We start from the raw sequence: 20,471 nt of genomic DNA, 5'->3' as shown, positions 1-20,471 counted from the left end.
TAAATATACATTAAACGTTCTCGTACAACTGAAACAATTTTTCAAATCGCACCATTTTATTAATTAGTTCCTGAATTAGCGCGTTCAAACATACAAACAAACAAACAAACTCTTCAGCTTTCCAATATTAGTATATATTAAACGATTGCAACAACAAAGTTACATATAAGCAATATAAATATAAACAGTCATCTATACTAATATAGCCGTGATAGCCCAGTGGATATGACCTCTGCCTCCGATTCCGGAGGGTGTAGGTTCGAATCCGGTCCGGGGTATGCACCTCCAACTTTTCAGTTGTGTGCATTTTAAGAAATTAAATATCACGTGTCTCAATCGGTGAAGGAAAACATCGTGAGGAAACCTGCACACCAGAGAATTTCTTAATTCTCTGCGTGCGTGAAGTCTGCCAATCCGCATTGGGCCAGCGTGGTCGACTATTGGCCTAACCCCTCTCATTCTGAGAGGAGACTCGAGCTCAGCAGTGAGCCGAATATGGGTTGATGACGATACTAATATTATAAAGCTGAAGAATTTGTTTGTTTGATTGAACGCGCTAATCTCAGGTACTAGTAGTCCGATTTGAAAAATTCTTTCAGTGTTAGATAGCCCATTTATCGAGGAAGGCTATATGCTATATAATATCCCAGTATTCCTACGGGAACGGAAACCACGCGGGTGAAATCGCGTGGCGTCAGCTAGTTTATTATGAATAAGTTGTATCAAAATATGTCGAGTGGTTAATCATTGACCTAATGCTTCGTATGTAACGGTACTGCGGGCGTGCAGGCGTTTACTACCACTAAGTATAATAATAATAATAATAAAAGCCTTTATTCGCTGACCTTTTACATTTTGACTTATAATTAATACAATTTTTTAAATTCAACTAAAAATAAAATAAAATATAATTTTAGCAACCACTTTGTAGGTCAGGTTGTCCTGCGACATAGGCCTCCCCCGCTTTTTTCCACTCATCTCTGTCTCGAGCTAACCTCCTCCACCCTTTTGGTAAATCATCCTCCCATCTTTTGATTTGACGTCCTTGACGTCTTTTTCCGTTTCGAGGATACCACTCCATTACATCCTTTGTCCATTTTCCTTTATCTGTCCTTATTATATGACCTGCCCAATTCCATTTCAGTTTTCTTATTTTCTGTAGTACATCGCTCACCTTTGTTCTTTTCCTTATTTTTGAAGCTGTCCAACGGTCCCGTAGTTTTATATTCAACATGCTTCTTTCCATACTGCGTTGGCAGACAAGGAGCTTTTGGTTATTTTTGTACGTAGCAGGCCAGGTTTGACATCCATAGGTCAGGCATGGGAGGATGCATACGTTGTACAGTCTGCTTTTTATTGATATTGGTATTGTTTCATTTTTGACAATTTCCTTAAGGGACCAGTACCGCTTCCAAGTGTTGCTTATTCTTCTGTTTATTTCTTTGGAGTCTTGATCTTTAGTAGATATTATTTGCCCCAAATATATATATTCATCTACATATTCTATAATTTCTTGTCCTATTTCAATATTTTCCCTTGAAGCATTCGTCATTACTTTTGTCTTCGTTGGATTCATGGATAAACCGGCTTTACTGCTTTCGTAATCTAATTGTTGTATCATGGTTTGTAGTAAGTCTGGTCTTTCAGCAAATATAACGATGTCGTCAGCAAATCTTAGGTGACTTAGCTTTACTCCGTTAATGTTAATTCCGGAATCCCTCCAGTCTAAATTACTGAATATATCTTCTAACACTGCTGTGAAAAGTTTAGGTGAGAGAGGGTCACCTTGTCTGACGCCTCTCTGAATATCAAATTCCTCACCTTGTTGTTCAAGCTGGACCGTTGCTTTAGTATTTCTGTATATCTCCTTTATGATTTTTATATATTTACTTTCTACACCTTGGTTTTCCAGCGTTTTCCAGATATACTTATGACTTAGTGAGTCAAAAGCCTTATTATAGTCGACGAATGCCATATAATACTGTTGTCCATATTCATTGAGTTTTTCAATTATTTGTTTCACGACATGTATGTGATCTATGGTAGAATAATCGGCGCGAAATCCAGCTTGTTCTCTGGGTTGGTTTTCTTCCAATTTCTTTGTTATCCGCTCGAGTATTATTTTAGAGAACACTTTGTAAATATTAGACATTAGAGATATGGGTCTGTAATTGTTTATGTCATTTTTGTCACCTTTTTTGTGTATTAAAACAATAGTAGATTTAGTCCATTGAATTGGTATTTGCTCGGTAGCCACTATTTCATTAAATAAATGTGTCATATATTTGGATATTGCGGTTAGAGATTCCTTTAGAATTTCGTTTGAGATCTTATCGTCTCCAGGTGCTTTTCCACATTTTTGCGTTGTTATGCCTTTTTTAACTTCTGACTCTAGTATGCAGGGTATTTGTTCTTCATGTGCATCCTTCTCTAACTCTGATGATCTTGTTTCGCTTGTTTCCGAATATAGTTTTCTATAAAATTCTGTTGCTACTCTAGCCATTGACAACCTCTCTGATGTCAATTTCTCATTTTTCTTTCCACTTTTGTTTTTCAAGCTGGGTATCCATTGCTTATAATCTCTTAGCTGTTTTAGACCTTTCTGTATTCCACCTGTTTTCTCTATTTGTACTCTCAATACGTTCAGTCTCTCTTTTTTTCTGTGTTTCCTTATTGATGCTTGAATTTCTTTACTAATGGTAGAGATGTTTTGTTTGTTCTCTTTTCGTTTATTTAGCATTTTTCTCCTCTCCTTCATTAGCTTTAGTGTTTCCTCTCCTAGTTTATTTTTCTTTTCTTTTTCGACACTTGATTTGCCTAGATTTATCAGTTCCTTTTCCAAAAAATTGTACTTTTCTTGCAGCGTTTTGGTTTCTTCAATGTTATCTAGCGTGTTTTCTAATTTTTTTAATATATCTTGTGGTATAGGCGATGTCGTTGCCGTATTTCTGGTTGAGTAATTAATATGTTTTCTCAATTTGCTACTTTTGTATAAAACTCCTCTTACCATTCTATGATCAGAATAGAAATTCAACTTATTTACAACATCAATGTCACTGAATGTGTGTTCGTTTCTTGTGAGTATAAAATCAATTTCATTTTTATCTTTTCCATTTGGGGACATCCAGGTCCACTTTCTAGACATTTTCTTTTTGAAGAAACTATTCATTATTTTGAGGTTATGTGCAAAAGAAAAATCAATAAGCCTTTGATCATTGTCATTTCTGTCATCGCTATTATAACTGTAATCTCCTAAGATGAATTCGTCTTTGTTTGACTTGCTGCCTACCTTAGCATTAAAGTCTCCCATCAAGATTGTGTTTTTGTTCGTTTTTTGTGTCAACTCTATCAGGTCTTTGTAGAATCTATCTTTAGCTAGTTTTGTATCTTGTTCGGTAGGTGCGTGTACTTGTATAATTGACGTTGGTTGTTTGGCTTCTGATAACTGAATTTTAAGTACTGCAATTCTATCTGATATTCCTTGGAAGCTTATTATTTTGTCTTTCAAATATTTTTTTACTAGGAATCCCATTCCATGTATACCTTGTTTTTCACCATAGAAATAAAAAATAAATTCACTGTATTCTCTTATCTCTTCTCCAAATCTTCTTACTTCACAAAGGCCAATGATATCCCATTTGATATACCTAATAGCGTCTTCCAATTCTTCTAGATTATTGTCTGACATTAATGTTCTTGTGTTAAACGTTGCAATATAAATTTTATTGTTATTTCTTTTTTGGTGTAAGGATGTATTTTTAGTGGGGGGTAGTGGTCCAGTAACCCCACGGGGACCAGCCGGATTGGGGCTATCTTGTTTCTGGTTGCTATTATTTAGTTGCTACTTAGATACGTTTGGCGTGTTGGAAAGAGAATTTGATCTGTATCGCATTAAGTCGAATGCATTTTTCCTGTTATCTTTTATTGATGAATTATTTCCCACTGACTTTTTGGCTTGATTTTGGGCTTCCGGCGAAGTTGATTGATCTCTTTTCCTTTTTTCTTTTTGTTGGTTTCCATCTTTCACTACCAGTTGATCGTATTTGAAGTATGCCGTATTTCCTTTCGCACGTTCTTCTATTAGTTTTGGTTTTAATTCCTTTCTTTTTTCTAATACTTCTTTAGGATAATCTTCCGTTACATAGATATCTTTTAGGCTTTTCTTCTGTTTAAGTATCTCGTTTCTCTTCCAGTTGTTTGTAAAAGAAATAAGAACAGGCCTTATTTTATTCTCTTTTTCTATGCCGATGCGGTGAATTTTCGATATATCGTTTGCTTCCAAGGTAATTTTCAGATCTACTTTAAGAATGTTTTGTACTCTCTGGAGCAAGTCTGAAGAAGAAGAACTCCCTTTCTCTTCTAATCCAAACAATATGATATTATTCTTCTTTTTTTCTTTTTCTAAATATTCTATCTTCTTTTCCAATATTTCTATTTTATTTTTCAAAATTTTGTTATCTTTTATTAATGGTTCCAATTGTTCGTTCATTTTTTCGAATATAGAATTAGCTTGTTTTTCCATTTCTATTTTGATTTGGTCGAAAAGTATTTTAAATTGTCCCTCCATTTCCATTTAATTTTTTTTTTTTTGTGTATTGGTAACTTGTAACTAGTATCTAATTTACACACTCCAGTTGGATGATAAGTCGCTAGCGTGGACACTTTCTCTGTCTACGGTCGTTAGGCTCAAAAAGCTAGAACTCAGAGCCGTGACGCTAGTTTATTAAAAGGAAATATCGCTATTGTTCGTTTTCGTTTATTTACATTCGACACAAAGTTCCTTTTTATGATGTTTCAAACTTTTAATCACTGTTTATTTGCTTAGTCACTTAGTCACTTTAATTTCGATTTAGGATGTGTAGAAAATTGGTGATTCTCGAATTAAAAAACACTTCAATGGAATGTCGCTGTCACACAATGACTCACTGTAACAACGTAACTTCAAAGTATCGGATTACAAAGTTAAGATTTTTATGTTGTTTCAATGTTTATAATCGCTATTTATTTACTAGAAACGTTCTTTGTCACTTGATTTTTTCGTTCACTGTGGAAGTTTTCACAATTAAAGTAATTAACCACTGTTTTTTAATTATTTTTGACGGACTTTCTGCAAGATAATGTTTACTGTTTGCCAACCATCTACCACTACCACTAAGTACCGGCGCTTAATTCTTATGCAAAACATTCTTTAACCTCTGACTTAATTTCCTATGCCTAAGTCTGTGAGCTGCATTTGACGGCCTCCGTGGCGCAGTAGTATGCGCGGTGGATTTACAAGACGGAGGTCCTGGGTTCGATCCCCGGCTGGGCCGATTGAGGTTTTCTTAATAGGTCCAGGTCTGGCTGGTGAGAGGCTTCGGCTGTGGCTAGTTATTACCCTACCGACAAAGACGTACCGCCAAGCGATTTAGCGTTTCGGTACGATGTCGTGTAGAAACCGAAAGGGGTGTGGATTTTTATCCTCCTCCTAACAAGTTAGCCCGCTTCCATCTTAGACTGCATCATCACTTACTATCAGGTGTGATTGTAGTCAAGGGCTAACTTGTAAAGAATAAAAAAAAAATATGTACCAAATAAAATTTTAATTAGCAAGTAGGTACTAGCGGACGACTGCGACTATGTTTTTATTTTTCACTAGCGGACACCCGCGACTTCGTCCGCGTAGAGATCAATGTAAACTTACAAGCCCTATTTCACCCGCCCTATTTCAATGCTGGCGGCTCGAGACCGTTTTGTTTGGAAGTCCATACAAGACGCCTATGTCCAGCACTGGACGTCCATCGGCTGATGATGATGATGATGATGATGATACACTTATAACTATCGGGGATTTCAAAATCTTTAATTTTGTTTGTGACATTTCCTACTTTTCAGTTTTAAGTGAAACAGGAAAACCGTCACATATTTTTGCGTCACAAAAGGTCTTCTAGTATGCGTACCCAATAATGACTGTCTAGGAAAAAATGGACAATATAATTATAAGTCGCAGTGTAATTATGAACTATTCGGCTCACGGCTTCGCCCTTGGCATTCAGGCTGACGGGTGACTCGTCACACGTATCTGCCAATGTTCACATTGAATCGTGGACTGTAACTGTACATTACTATTATCTATTACTAGCTGACGCCGCGCGGTTTCACCCGCGTGGGCCTAATTCCCGTAGGAATACGGAGATAAAATATAGCCCATTTTTTTACATATTTATATATGCATAGCTATATATAAATATGTAAAAAAATGGTCATTCTTTTACATATTTTCATACCAGCTATGCATATTGTTAGCTCATAAGTACTCGTAGCATCTTCTACAATTTACATAACACTGAAACACAAAATCCACTCGTAAAACACTACGATATAAAAAAATTGGTTTGATATTCGCTTTTTTGTTCCCTACTTTATGAAGCCATTAATTTTAACCCTTTACATTTAATACGTATAACACATGCCTTTAACGAGAGTCGTAAGTTTGATTCATAACATTGTTACATTGGAATAACAACAGGTTAAGGATGCTCCCGCGTTATCGACGTATCGATGTTAACAAAAAGCGCAATCATCGCTACTTTACGACGTTGGACGACAAAAACCATTTAAGTCTGACCTTTATTGGTGCAATTTATCGAGGACTATTCGCGTGAATGATATCTGTATGTTTAAGATAGTATATTTACCTGAGTGGTGTGTTTGGATACAGATTATGAGGGGTCGAATTTTAAAAGTCATCATTACCAGCTGATTTTGACTGTTCATTACAGAGCCAAGCCTCCAGGGCCTTATATTAGAGGAGATATGAAGTTGTCAGTCCATCTGGTAGGGGAAGGGGGGGGGGGCAACAAACACTACGCTTTCTAGTGCAGGATCGCCATTCCAGCATCTTGGGACCACAATGTCCATCGGCTCTTCAAATTATATGTGTGGCTATATGGACCGACATAACATGTTGAAAATACAACCAAGTAAAAGTGATCGGTATCGTCATTCGATTAATTACCAATACGGCATAACCAGAAGCTGAATTCATATCGTAAACATAATCTTTCTGTCAACTGAGAGCAGACATTCGATCCTTTTCAACCAATCTAGTACTTAACTCCATTCATTCAATTACACTTGATAGAATAATTGCGATGTAGTGATGATATGGTAGGTCGGCAGGTAAATAATATTGGTTTACCCAAACGTATCCTTAATTATTATTATACAGCCTTTTTCCTTGATGTTTCAATTTATGGAAAAATGTTAATAAGCAAAAGGTCTCATTTAAATACACGTGTAAAGTAACTGGTAAAGCTTCTATGATAAACAATCTATATATTTTATACTTAGCATCTTAACACTTGAAAGTTTTTATAAATTTTTAGAAGACTGTAATATTATACTCTTATGATGTTTAATAAAGCAAGTGGTAAAATTGCAATCTACAATTGTTATAGAAAATTGAAATTTGTAGTTATTTCAACAAAGCTATTAAAACCTACCAAAAAAAAAAATTGACATACATATATTTTTTTTTTACAATTTTTAATTTTAGTTTATCTCAGCAATCATAATAACAGTGATATAAAAATCTATTAAATCAACGATTAGCACCATGCAAATCGATCAGCATGCACCTCCGAAATAGCTACGAATTACGATGCATAGTTTATTAAGTAATTTTGCACTCTTATAACACATCAGTTGATATTTAAATTTTAATATCGAAGTCTGTAGTTGATTGATTAGTTTATGGTTATTGCATTTGTAACTATCTAAGCGCGCATAAAGATTTTTTTATAGACGACAATTTGATGAGTAGGTGTCTACCATTACGTCATTGACGATTCCTATAGATAGTAATATATCTAAGCGTTGTGACGTTAATAAAACTAGCTGATGCTCGATTTTCAGACAGTTCTTTCAGAAACGTCTTTAATTAACACAGTACTATGGTACCACCTTCCAACTGATCGCACTGAGCAAACTGAGAAGGCAGCACATACGATGTAATTTCTCGCTTTTTAGTCAGTTGTATTTTTTTTATTAAAATTTTTGTTTCACTACTTAATTTGTCTACTTCATCATTAACCGTAAAATAATTAATAAAAGAAATCGTTATAGAGTATTGAATTAACCTCAATAATTCCTGCTCCGCCACTAATTGGTGAATGGCCATCTTCACGTGAACTTTGCAAGTTCCACCATTTTTCAATTTTAATGATTTTTGACTTTCGGTAAATAACAAGAACATTAAAAATGATATATGCACGACGTGAAGTATGTTTTATTCGCGCATCGATTGGTTTTATTTACTTTTTACCTAATTTGATAGTGGGTGTGACGAATTGATAACTTTTTTTTTCTTTATTTTGATTTTAAAGAAACTCAACTCAATATATTTTGTATAAAACATGACATTAGGATAAACATCACACAGAAGAAAGAGATGAAAAAAAAATTAAAATAAGTTACTTACTAGCATGATGTGACCCTAACAGTAGAATGCATAAGGTTTTAAACTGGGGTATGCACTATAAGTAAAAATTGGAAAATTCCTTGTCTGTATTGGGTCATTAAGGTAGGCAGTACATTTTTGCATCTATGAAGTGCACTCCAGTGGATCCTAAAAGGGTTTCCACTCAGCATATTGGTGTCAGGTCGTCGCGCAGTTCCTCCATTGTTAAGAAGGATGGGCAACGTATTTGATACATTATAGAATTACTGAAATGTAAAAGCTAAAACTGTCCCGTTGGTCCCGTGATTAACGTTTGCTTAGGATCACGAGATCCTAGGTTTGGTCCTGGACTATGTTTAAATATTCCTAACTAGCAGTCACCCCACCGTTTCACCCGTGAAGTTCTGATAGGAATACGGGGTTATAATACAGACTATATTAATCTAATCTAATTTATAAATCGGGCGTGTAGTTTTTAATGTATTTAAGTCGAAACAAACAAACAAAAATAATTATATCCCTCTATTATTTTAGACTGCGTCCTAACCTATATTCGGCACATTATTGAGCACGAGTCTCTATATTATCCCCGTGCTCTTACGGGAACGAAAACCACGCGGGTGAAACCGCGCGGCGTCAGCTAGTTAAATATACAATGTTAAGTTGCAAAAACTGTAGGTACATATATATATTTGATCGTCCTCCTTCCTCGATAGACGACTACTAACTTGTATCCAGTAGTGTAGTATGATAGATAGAACTTGTATCTAGTAGTGCGACATTAATTAGACCTATTATTATCAAGGTCGATTGTTGACCCGACCGCCTACAGCTAGCATGCCTCTGTCAAGGCGTGTCAACGTCCTATCATCTCCAAGTTACAACAGAGGTCAATTACAGTGGGAAAAAGATAGTAAAAAACAATTAGACACCCAATGTAATAATATATCTTACCTTAAAGACTTCATCATCACTATTGACGCCCACTGCTGAACATAAGCCTCTTTTGGACATTTCCTCTTAAACAACACGGTTCTGAGACGCGTATATATCCAGCAATCCTGCAATCCGCTAAAGACAGTTCAACGACATCTGAAAGATCGTTGGTAAAGCAGCTTAACACACTGCGGTACGAGGTCAATTGACCTCGTGCGTCTAGCGTCTTCAAGAGTTAGGAGGTCGATGGACCTCGTAACGAACCACATAAAGTTCTAGTATGAGGTCAAAAAACCTCGTATCGCACTAGAGAAAAGTACGTTTCAATTTAATTCTATTAACTGTAGTGTAACAGTGCTGGCAAAAGGTCACAGGATCGCGGTCCGAAAGGTCCGAAATTCAGAATTCAGAGCTCAGAATGAATCTAATATTTAAAAAAAAAGCAAAGTAAATGTACATTTATACATTGTAGGAAAGTTTCATTTTAATTCATTTTATCATAGCGCTTATGCACCGCAAAGATCTGAAATGTTAAGTGGTGTGCAAGGTTTTTAATAAGGGTAGGTTCGTAATGGGTATGTAGTGCATTATTGTATCTATAAAGTGAAAGTCACTGAATCTTGAAGTCAAGAGTCACGTTAAATCATAGACTGCATCATTACTTACCATCAGGCTTGATAGCAGTCAAGCGCTAGCTATAAATAACATTTTTTACAAACACTGCCAAGGGTCACTGGCAAAAATCTCATATAGATATGTTTACCTACTTACTTTTATTTTATTGAGAAAGAATACAATAAGTAATTAAGCTAACTTATCCTAATAACTATACAAATCATGCCCACGTGGAATGGTGGCAAGAACACTGGCTGCATTTCTGCTCTGGATAGCCAGGCTGATCCTTTGCGCACAAAATGAGCCAGCCCTTCTGTCTGTCGAGGCAACTAGCCGCGGTAGTAAAAAAGTAAGAAAACAAAGTTCCGGTATTATTTTATTTCCTATCATCATCATCCATATTCGGCTCACTTATGAGCTCGAGTCTCCTCTCAGAATGAGAGGGGTTAGGCCAATAGTCCACTAAGTACTAGTAGTATAAACTAAGAAAAGTAATAAAATCATAAAAATAAATAATGGACCTTTGTTTGTCCATCTATGTCACATGCCCTTCGTATATCTAACTATAAACATCCTAATTTCGTTCTGCGCTCAGACAGCTTTACGATGTGATTAATTTGATCCGAAATAAAGATTATAAAGTTGTTAGCATGATGTTACATTAGCATGAAGTTACATTCGTCATTATATGCAAATTGTTAGCGAGAACAATTTCGTGTACAGGCGTGATATATGAGTCATAAACCGCAAGCGTAGCTTAAGCTTTTCATGTTGTCTGCAGGGGCGTATCTATCGCCATATAAATGATACGGGGCACTTGGACTTCAGGGGCCCCTTACGTGTAAAAGCAAAAATTAGTAAAATGTAATCCACAATCTCACTAAATCTAGTGTTTCCCGAGAAAGAATACTTATAAAAAAACTGCCTATTGAGTTTCATTTCAAAAATGACGAAGTAAAAAAAACATTCTCTTACAAAAGTTTGTAAATAAAACCGTTAAGAATACTTTTTAAAAAAAAGCATTTTCTCTTTTTTTCCTGAGTTAGCTTGCTCCCAAAAGTTGTAAACATCCTACATTACGAGTAGGTCAAGTTAATGTAATATTTATTTTAAGCATTTCTGTTTCTTTTGTGAAAATTTTTACCATTTATTTGGACCCCCCCAACAAATTTTTATACAGGGCCGCTTTAAAGCACACCACTGGTTCTGTAGGTAACATATAGTTGGTGAACGAATCTCTGTACCTTTTTTTATTTACCAAAACTTAAAAAAGGATTTGGACTTTTACATGTGTGATGATGCAGACTAAAATGTTAGTGGAACTGTAATGGGTGCAAGCTAATCATACTCCCACCCTTAAGGGCGTACCACAACCTTTTGCAAAACCATCATGATATCTCTCTATCATATTTAAGGGCGTAAGTAATTTTATCTCAGAAAGTGGTACGAATTGAGTGAAAGAAATGGACGATGACGTCCACAATCGCTATACGAAACAATCCTGCAATAAGCTTAATGGCTTTAAGGAAACATTATGGAATTGCTACGGATTTAAGAGATTAAGGCCCCTGATTGATATCTTGACAACACTATACTATTACATACTAAAACATTCAATCGCTTGGTACTTACGTCTTTCGTAATTAGTTACGGCGAAAAGTCAAACCATCAGATGTATAAAAAAATAACCATTTTTATATTAGCAATAAATAATATATATTCAATAGATTAAATGAAATGTCGCTAAATAAACAGAATTTCATGGAGAAACAAATTTTAGTTGGTAATATATTTATTCTATCAATTGATATTTAATCTGTATACTTAATGAATTACCTTATCCTTACTTCAAACATGCTACCAGTAAAATAAGATACAGCGGCTAAATGCTGGATCCGCCCTTTTATCATTGTGAAAAGTTCAGAATTAAAGGTGCTTCTCCACTATACAATGTCCGCACCCGCATAACACCGAGTGTCATTTATCTCTCAATAACAAGTTTGTATTAACTGAAAAGTAAAATGTTCGTTCAGTAGAGTTGTCTCTAACCATTTTGGATCGCTTTTAACTATTTAGAAATAAACCTGTTTTGAAATACAATTTGAATTTTACATTTCTAACTTTGAGTTTAGCATAACATATATCTATCATCCTAACATTTGTTATAAAAATGTTAGTTTTAACTAGCAAGTAACTTAATTATATACCATTTGTAACGAACACACAAATGGGTAACTAAAATATCTGTAATTGTGTTAAAATTCGATTATTTTACTTTGTCTAAGGTTCTAGTATCTACCTAAATATACAAAATATCTACATATACATAAAATGCATACCTACTTGAGAATTAACCAACTAATAATAAGAATTATAAGCGATACATCACGATGAGATGATTGTGTAAGCAATAAGCTTATTATACTGTAAATTAAATATGCGGATTTATTAAGTAGGCAGTAACCTTTTACAACGAACTTTAATGTCTCGGTCATTAATTCTTTACTGATATCATTAATCGTAAGAGTGAGGAGATTTTGTCGAAAAACGATTCTGATGTTCTGAACATAAACTGCGGCGTTTTTAATGCTATAAATGTGTATTTAAGGACCATAAAAGAGGCTGCAAAGTTTAATAATATACCATTTTGTGCGACATCAAAAATGTATCAATATTTTCTGAGCACTCTGAATTAACATTTATGGTGGATCGAACCAGAACGTCTACGTTAAATGTTGCGTATAATTTTATTTATGTTACATTAATTGAACAATCATTCTTGGGAAACTACAATATATTTTGGAAAAACAGCTGCGGGGCGCGTCTTCGCCCGCAAGAAGTTCCATATAGTATTCAAATATTTTAATCTTACAGTGCTCATAAAACTGCAAACATCATCATTAGTAGCTTCCATAACAGCCAACTATAGGGCCGGAGCCTGTAGCCATAGGACGCGTCGACTCTCTTTCTACAAACGCTAACGCTTTCTACTCGAAATTTAAGAAATGCACCGAAATGTCATTCATTATCGACAGGTCACATATTTTAGTTATCGATCGGAGCTGTGATTTCCATACATTTAGTTTTCGAAGCGGTTTTCGTTTGTAGAAAAAGGTTCGACGTGCCACATGGCTACAGGCACAGGTCTCCCTTCTACTAGAAAAGGGGATATGGAGCGAAGACCCACCTCGCTGCAGGCTGCTCCAGTGCGGGTTGGGGGCAAGCATTTTATACTATTAGACATACGTTATGTGCCTACAAAATCACCGCAAAAAGTGATCCGAAAATTAAATGAGCGCACACATGTACAATTTTGTGTTTACTTATTATGTATGTATTATAACATTATATATTTATGTATACAGTTTTTAAACTTCGAACTCTCAACTTGACATTGTAGACTATTTTTATGTATTATTTGTCCAAAAACTTTCGTTGTTTACTATGCAAATAAATGAAATTAACACAATTTAGCGCCTTTGTGCGCTTCATCTAACGTGCGATAGAAAACGAATAGTTTAAAATCTTTGGCTGTGGTTTATGTATTATTAATTCGGATTAATACTAAATTACGATTTATAAATTATTTTTCTTTGTTTTAGATGGAAATCAGAAGGCGTGGCGGGCCATCGTTTGTTACATACTGGATATTTTTATTACAAGTAAGTTAAAAAGAGAAAAAATACATTAAAGAAACTTATGCTAACTTATCCTAATAACTATACAAATCATGCCCACGTGGAATGGTGACAAGAATACTGGTTGAATTTCTGCGTTAGACAGCGAGGATGATTTTTTGAGCAAGAATGAGCCACTTTCCATTTGAAGCTAGTTGCTTCGACTGGAGACAAAACTTAGCGGTGAAATAATTTGGAGATTCTTTTTGGTACTGCGAACAATAACTTAAACCTATATTTGTATAGGTAATAAGAAATTAGAAATAAGAAATTTGTATAGGTCTTAGAAATGTAGACGCCCTGCGGTTTGTCGAAGGAGATTAGTGTCTTTAACAGTAATAAATTACGCATTGTTTTAAGTTTTGTATCATATTGTGTTGCGGAAATTGTTACAATAATAACAATAACAAGTTTTAAAAATAACATTTTAACTAAACCGTTATTGCTCTGATAGTCGTTTCAGTCTATGGTTTCACATACTTCAATCAACTTTTTATCATAATATATCAACCCATATTCGGCTCAATGCTGAGAACGAGTCTCCTCTCAGAATAAGAGGGGTTATTCCAATAGTCCACCACGCTGGCCCAATGCGGGTTGGCAAACTTCACACACGTAGAGAATTAAGAAAATTCTCTGCAGTGTTTTTCCTTCCTCACGATGTTTATCCTTCACCGTTTAAGACACTTATACTCAGACCAATTATAGAAGGACCTGCATCGCACTCATAGTCACGAACAAAATTGTCTGTCATTTTCTGAGTAAAACGAGCTTAGATTTTGTGTATATCTCATACTAAACTAGAATGTTTTGCCCGTTTTTTACACAATTCAATTACACATAAAGGTATTTTTACGGAGCTCTATAACCGACGAACACAATCACACTTATTTAACATCGATTCTATAGAGACAGTTTTTATAATCGCATTAGATCGTTGATCATATACTTTGACAGAAAAGTAACGTCTAGCGAGGCAGGTCCTATACAATAATTGGTCTGAGCACTTATATGACGTATGGTTGCAGATGCTGGGCAGCGCACGCCGCGGTGCCGAGGGTCACGGGCGGCTCATGGACCCCCCGGCGCGCAACTCCATGTGGCGGTTCGGCTTCCCCAACCCCGTCAACTACAACGACAACGAGCTGTTCTGCGGCGGGTATGCCGGTCAGTATACTAGCAGTCAACTAACTCACTGTGTGCCTGTGTGTGTGTCCAATAAGTTGAGTGTGTATGTGCCGATGGCTCCATGTGGGACCACTACGGCGACACCGGGGGTTTGGACGAGCGCAGAAGCATCGCCTGATGAGACCCGAAGGCTGAAATAAAGATAGAGGACGGAACGACTCTTTTGGCTGGTGCGAGGCATCTGCCGTGGCTAGTTACCACCCTACCGGCAAAGACGTACCGCCAAGCGATTTAGCGTTCCGGTACGATGCCGTGTAGGAACCGAAAGGAGTGTGGATTTTCATCCTCCTCCTAACAAGTTAGTACGCTTCCATCTTAGTTTGCATCATCACTTACCATCAGGTGAGATTGTAGTCAAGGGTTAACTTGTAAAGAATAAAAAAAAAAAAAAACTCTCTAAGGGCGTCTCCTATGAGATTCGGACCTCGGCTTAGAGGGCCATTCAGGAGGGGGTAACCGTGACCTGAGTGAGTCAGTCCGGATGCCCCCAAGATCGTGAGTTAAAAAACCCACGTCCGGGTGACTTTAGACATCGGGGACCTCGACTTCGCCGGCGAAGACGCTGCGTAGCTTGTAATTGTGTTGCCCGGGAAGCATCCGTCGTCATGTCATCGTCTGGATCGCAAAGAACGTTTTTGGGACGCCTCTGCTTGAAGTTAGCGTTAAAGTTTTGAGTGTAGTTGCAGGCCTCAACCACTAGTTGGTTGGGATTCTAGGCCATTTCTATGCCGGTCAGTTTCAACTAGCAGTCGGCTCTATCAGGAACATTGGCTGAGAACAGATGAGGCTCCGAGAGCCACGGCCAGTGTAACGTCGTGGATTTTAATTTTGGGTGGTCAAATTTGGAATCTCTAGGTTTGTTTCGAAAGGCAGCGACATCGATGAATGTCGTAGAGATTACGAGGTTCGCTGCTAGATGGCGCTTATATTAAAGTGCTCAGACAAATAAATATGGACAAGTAGTTGGAGCTTTATAATCTGTATATAGACTTAATATATGGTTAGAGGTATTCCACAAGTAACGAAAGGTATGGAATCCGAAACCGACTTTAAAAACAAATGTCACATATTATCTGTGCAATTTGTTGATTGTACTCTGTAAGAAAGATGAATCGGTAACTTTATAGCTTTGCTATTGGTGAGGTTTTTTATGAAGAAAGTCCCGTTATCTTCTCGTTATATACTCGGGCACGTTCGAGTTTTTTCTTTTGGCTGGCTGAAATTTGGAGACATGTAGTTGACTTTCCAAAACATTAAATTTACTTAGAGGCAGTGATGTAAGATACTTGGTAAGACTCGAATTTATATTTGGTTAGCATTCGTGATTATCGAATTTTGTTGTGCTAAAGAGACAAATTCTTGCAGTTCCGGTCAACCATAAAAATTTCCCGTGAGATGTTAAGATGGCTACCTACTGGGAACTAGGGCGGGATATCCTTTTAAGGTACTCGGTTGAAATTGTTTTTTTCTTTGTCCGGCGTAGGTCAAACTTTAGTGACATGTGCTAACCTCCGTATTTTGTTACAGGATGGGAATGTAATATATTCTGAACTTAACCTAACCTATATACGTGACCTAATGTAATCACACTTCTTCTTAATACAACCACGTTATTATGTAGAAACGTAGATTGGTTGTAGACATTTGAAACGCCGGTTCTGAAACCTTTGGTCATTCTTGGAACATTTTTATGGAACCTGAGTTGACTATTACATTTAATCATTTGCACGCGTCGAGTAGCATGCTGTTAGCGGCGTAAATCTTGGAGGTTCGCTGGCCGCCAGACAAAATGACGGACGGATGAATGCAACAGCAAGGTCAGCGACCGCGTGGTGTCAGCTTCCATCATAAACGTCAGGTCGTACCTATTCTTTCTTTTGTTAAATGGAGTCATGCTAAAACTTCTATTTTTATATATTGTTTTTTTTAAAAGGATGCGTTACATTAATTGTTGGTGGTGATTCGGATATACCGTTCAGATTACAATAAGATTTAGAGATAACTAGACCTCTTTCGTGAGTGTTTAAAATGCAACGTGTTTGTTGTCCCTTTAGTATAAACGTGTGTAATTGCTAAGCGAACTTAAATGGAATCATCCTTGTGGATTTGGCTGGTAGCGATGTGAATTCATAACTTCTAGTGCGTTGTTCGACGGACCCACTTTAAATACCTAGCCGTGGCAGTGGTTTGGTCAACAAAAATCCAAACGCTATATCGACACCATCTAATCCCCAAGGATTGGTATAATAAGACAAATATTTGAGATAACCACTGTTTATTTACAAAGTATGTACAAAGTAACTTAACATTTAGGAAACCTGGTTTTTTTTATGTAATTTAACCCATTAATATTTTGTCCTTTTAGGGTTTCTCAAGGGTTTAGCATTACTTTTATATTGTAAAAAAAAGGTTCATCTAAAAATATAGAAGCCAAATACCGGTGATTACTGTAAAAGTGTTTTTTTTGTTTACTTAACCCCGCATCCTCCTACGGGTATAGATCCGAAAGCCAGAATCTCGGTGGTAACATTTGAGATTCTGGTCTACAAGCTGTATGTTTGGCTGGTGACGCACTAGAAATTTCATCCAAATCGTTTCACAAAAACCGGCACAAACTATAAGGCTTGCAGTGGCGCCTGGGGATTTTTTTATTAATCCTAAAGGATCTGTACAACGTGGGAGAGAAAAGGGAATAATAGAATCATCCGAACACCACTCTAACAATATTTTTTTTTGTTTTCTGTTCCAATTTCTATTACTATAAGATTTTGTTTCAGCATAAGCTTAATATAAAATAACCCATGATCATTTTTTTTGTGATGGTGTATTTGGCATAGTTAGTTATGTTTATAGAGAAATTTAATTACTGAATTTTTAGTTATTATTGTTATTTTAAGTAACTCAATATTAATTTAATGTTTTAAAAAATAGTTGTACCATCACCAATAAATAATGTCAGGTCATAAGGAAATACAGTTTCACTCTTTGAGGAAGGATGAGCTGGTATACGAGGTCTCGATCAGATCCGAGACTCCGGGTAGTACTGTAGATGAGCTTAGGAGGCAGATGCGAGGCCTCATGATTGAGTGCCCCTCGACTGCCATATTAGAAACAAATATAGACAGCAACACCGAATTAGTAATAATTAATGATAAGTTAAATGAACTAGCCACAATTATTGAAGGATGGGGAAAATCAGGTGATAGGGGATCTATAGCAAGGGCAGAGGCCCTAGCCTATCACCTGTTTCATAGAGTAAACAGATTGAAGGTCGACGAATCAGCTAAGGTTTCAGCCAAGGTCGGGGAGGCCAGACTGAGATTAGGAAAATTTATTGCAATCATTGAAGCGCCTGGAAAAAATGTTTCAGAACAATTGTCTACATCTTCTAAGCCGTCACCTTCAGCGGAGGCTTCGGAAATAGAGTGCTCCGGGGACAAAAACCTGGCGAAGTGGAACCTAAAATTTAATGGCTCCACCGATCCGCGCTCCTTCGTCGAACGAGTGGAGGAGCTTCAGCTTTGCTACGGTGTCTCTGAGGCTAAACTCTTCAGGTCGGCGGTTCAGCTGTTTGAAGATCAGGCACTACTCTGGTACAGAGGTATCAGAGATCAGGTACGCTCTTGGTCTGACCTTAAAAATCTTTTATTAGAGGAATTTGACCCCGTCGATTATGACTATAGGTTGCGAGGAGAGATAAGATCTAGGACGCAGGGGGCTGAAGAGCCCGTGCATATATATTTTTCTATAATGGCTTGCTTGTTTGCTCGGCTGAGGACTTCGATGTCCGAGGTCGAAAAATTAGAAATTCTATTACACAATGTACGCCCAAAGTTTTCGCAGCAGCTCGCGTTGACAACCATTTCATCCATATCGCAGCTGAAAGATGCATGCAGGAAACTCGAAGCGGCCAGTCAAAGGGCCACACAATTTGCTGAGCCCGGCCGTTCGAATTCTATTTTAACTCCTGAATTTACTTATAAAAATAAAAATAAAAATGTGGCATATTTGGACAACGAACAAAATTTTCATTCAAATCAGGTTCATAATGACCAGGGTCGTTATAAACAACATAGCAAGTTGCATCAAAATCGGTTTTATAACAGCCAGGGTAAATATGAACATGGTAACCCTCACAACAAAGGACGGGTTAATGATAATGACCAAACCAGGGCAGGGCCGTCACACACTGGTAACAAATATAGAAACCAGCGGTTAGTGAGGCATAACGTACACTGTTACGGTTGTAAAACCCCTGGGTACACGAAGTTTACGTGTCCAAAAATGTAACAAAGCGGCTACTAGTCCAAAAAACTAGTCTGCTCGAACGATGCCAGCATAAATAAAAAATTTAAAAAATTAAAAAGTTTCGGCACTTTGGCATCTGTTCGATTTCAACCAAAAAAGAATGATATTAGGCCTTATCTTAAATTTAAAGTAGTCAACCTTAAAATTTGTGGTCTACTTGATTCAGGAGCATGCATCTCAATACTAGGTAACAACTCTCACGAAAACTTCATCAAAATTGGTTTCAAGCTAGAAAAATTTAGTAATATCTCCTGCACCGTGGCAAATGGTGTTAAGCTGGAAAGTATAGGTTACATGTACCTACCAATAACATGTCATGACACTACCTGTGCCATTAAATTTTTTGTTATACCTACAATAATATCGGATATAATATTAGGTATAGATTTTTGGAGGGCATTCAATATCGCCCCAGAGATACTAGACTGCATTGACTATAAGTATCAACCAGCGAGCTTCTGCGAGACTTTGAGTACGAATAGGGTAAACACTATTCAGTCTTTGGAAAATCTGTCAACCGAGCAGAAAGAACTAGCAAATGCCATTATAGGGAAATTCCATGACATCTCTTTTGAATTAAAAGGTCTTGGTAGGACGTCCTTAATAGAGCACGACATCGACACAGGTGATGCTCTACCCATTAGGGTAAAACAATATCCGCTATCGCCGGAAAAGAAGGTGGCGTTGCAGGAAGAGTTAAAAAAGATGTTGGCATTAGACGTCGTTACTCCCAGTGAAAGTCCGTGGAACAACCCAGTTATTTTAGTCAAAAAGGCAAATGGTGATTGGAGGTTCTGCTTGGACTGCAGGAAGCTAAACGCAGTGACAAAGAAGGACTCGTATGCTATACCATACATTCCTCAAATACTTGATAGTTTGAAGGAGGCCAAATTCCTGTCGACTATAGATCTGTCATCTTCATTTTGGCAGATACCTCTATCAGAACGTTCACAGGAAAAAGTGAGTTTCCAAATTGAAGGGGCAGGATTATTTAAATTCAAAGTTGTGGCCTTTGGACTTTGTAATGCTCCGGCGCGGCAACAAAGATTAATGGATAAATTAATAAATCAAAACTTTTGTAGTGACGTAGACAATGGTTATGTTTTTTGTTATATAGATGACATTGTGATATGTTCATCGGATTTCTCTACTCACTTGTTGTTGCTAAATAGAGTCCTGGATAAATTAAAGTCAGCTAACTTGACAGTGTCTTTTGACAAATGCAAATTCTTTAGGGAGTCAATCAAGTATTTAGGTTATGTAGTTGATGAGTTTGGGTTACATACGGATCCTGATAAGATCTCTTC

At 36.8% G+C, this 20,471-nt stretch overlaps 1 protein-coding gene across 2 annotated transcripts in view; it reads left to right on the top strand.

Annotated features, from left to right (window-relative positions):
* The window catches only part of LOC112044006 (uncharacterized), an 80,409-nt gene that overhangs the window by 42,220 nt on the left and 17,718 nt on the right, over positions 1-20,471 (top strand). For both annotated transcript variants that reach the window (XM_052881737.1, XM_024079725.2), the window contains exons 2-3: positions 13,594-13,653; positions 14,697-14,835. In XM_052881737.1, the coding sequence (XP_052737697.1) occupies positions 13,594-13,653; positions 14,697-14,835 (199 nt within the window). The remainder of the gene's footprint in view (positions 1-13,593; positions 13,654-14,696; positions 14,836-20,471) is intronic.

The sequence above is a fragment of the Bicyclus anynana genome, chromosome 5 (genome assembly GCF_947172395.1).
Source record: "Bicyclus anynana chromosome 5, ilBicAnyn1.1, whole genome shotgun sequence".
Classification (NCBI taxonomy): Eukaryota; Metazoa; Arthropoda; class Insecta; order Lepidoptera; family Nymphalidae; genus Bicyclus; species Bicyclus anynana.
The sequence above is the reverse complement of the archived record's forward strand: the minus strand, read 5'-3'. Positions and strand labels throughout refer to the sequence as shown.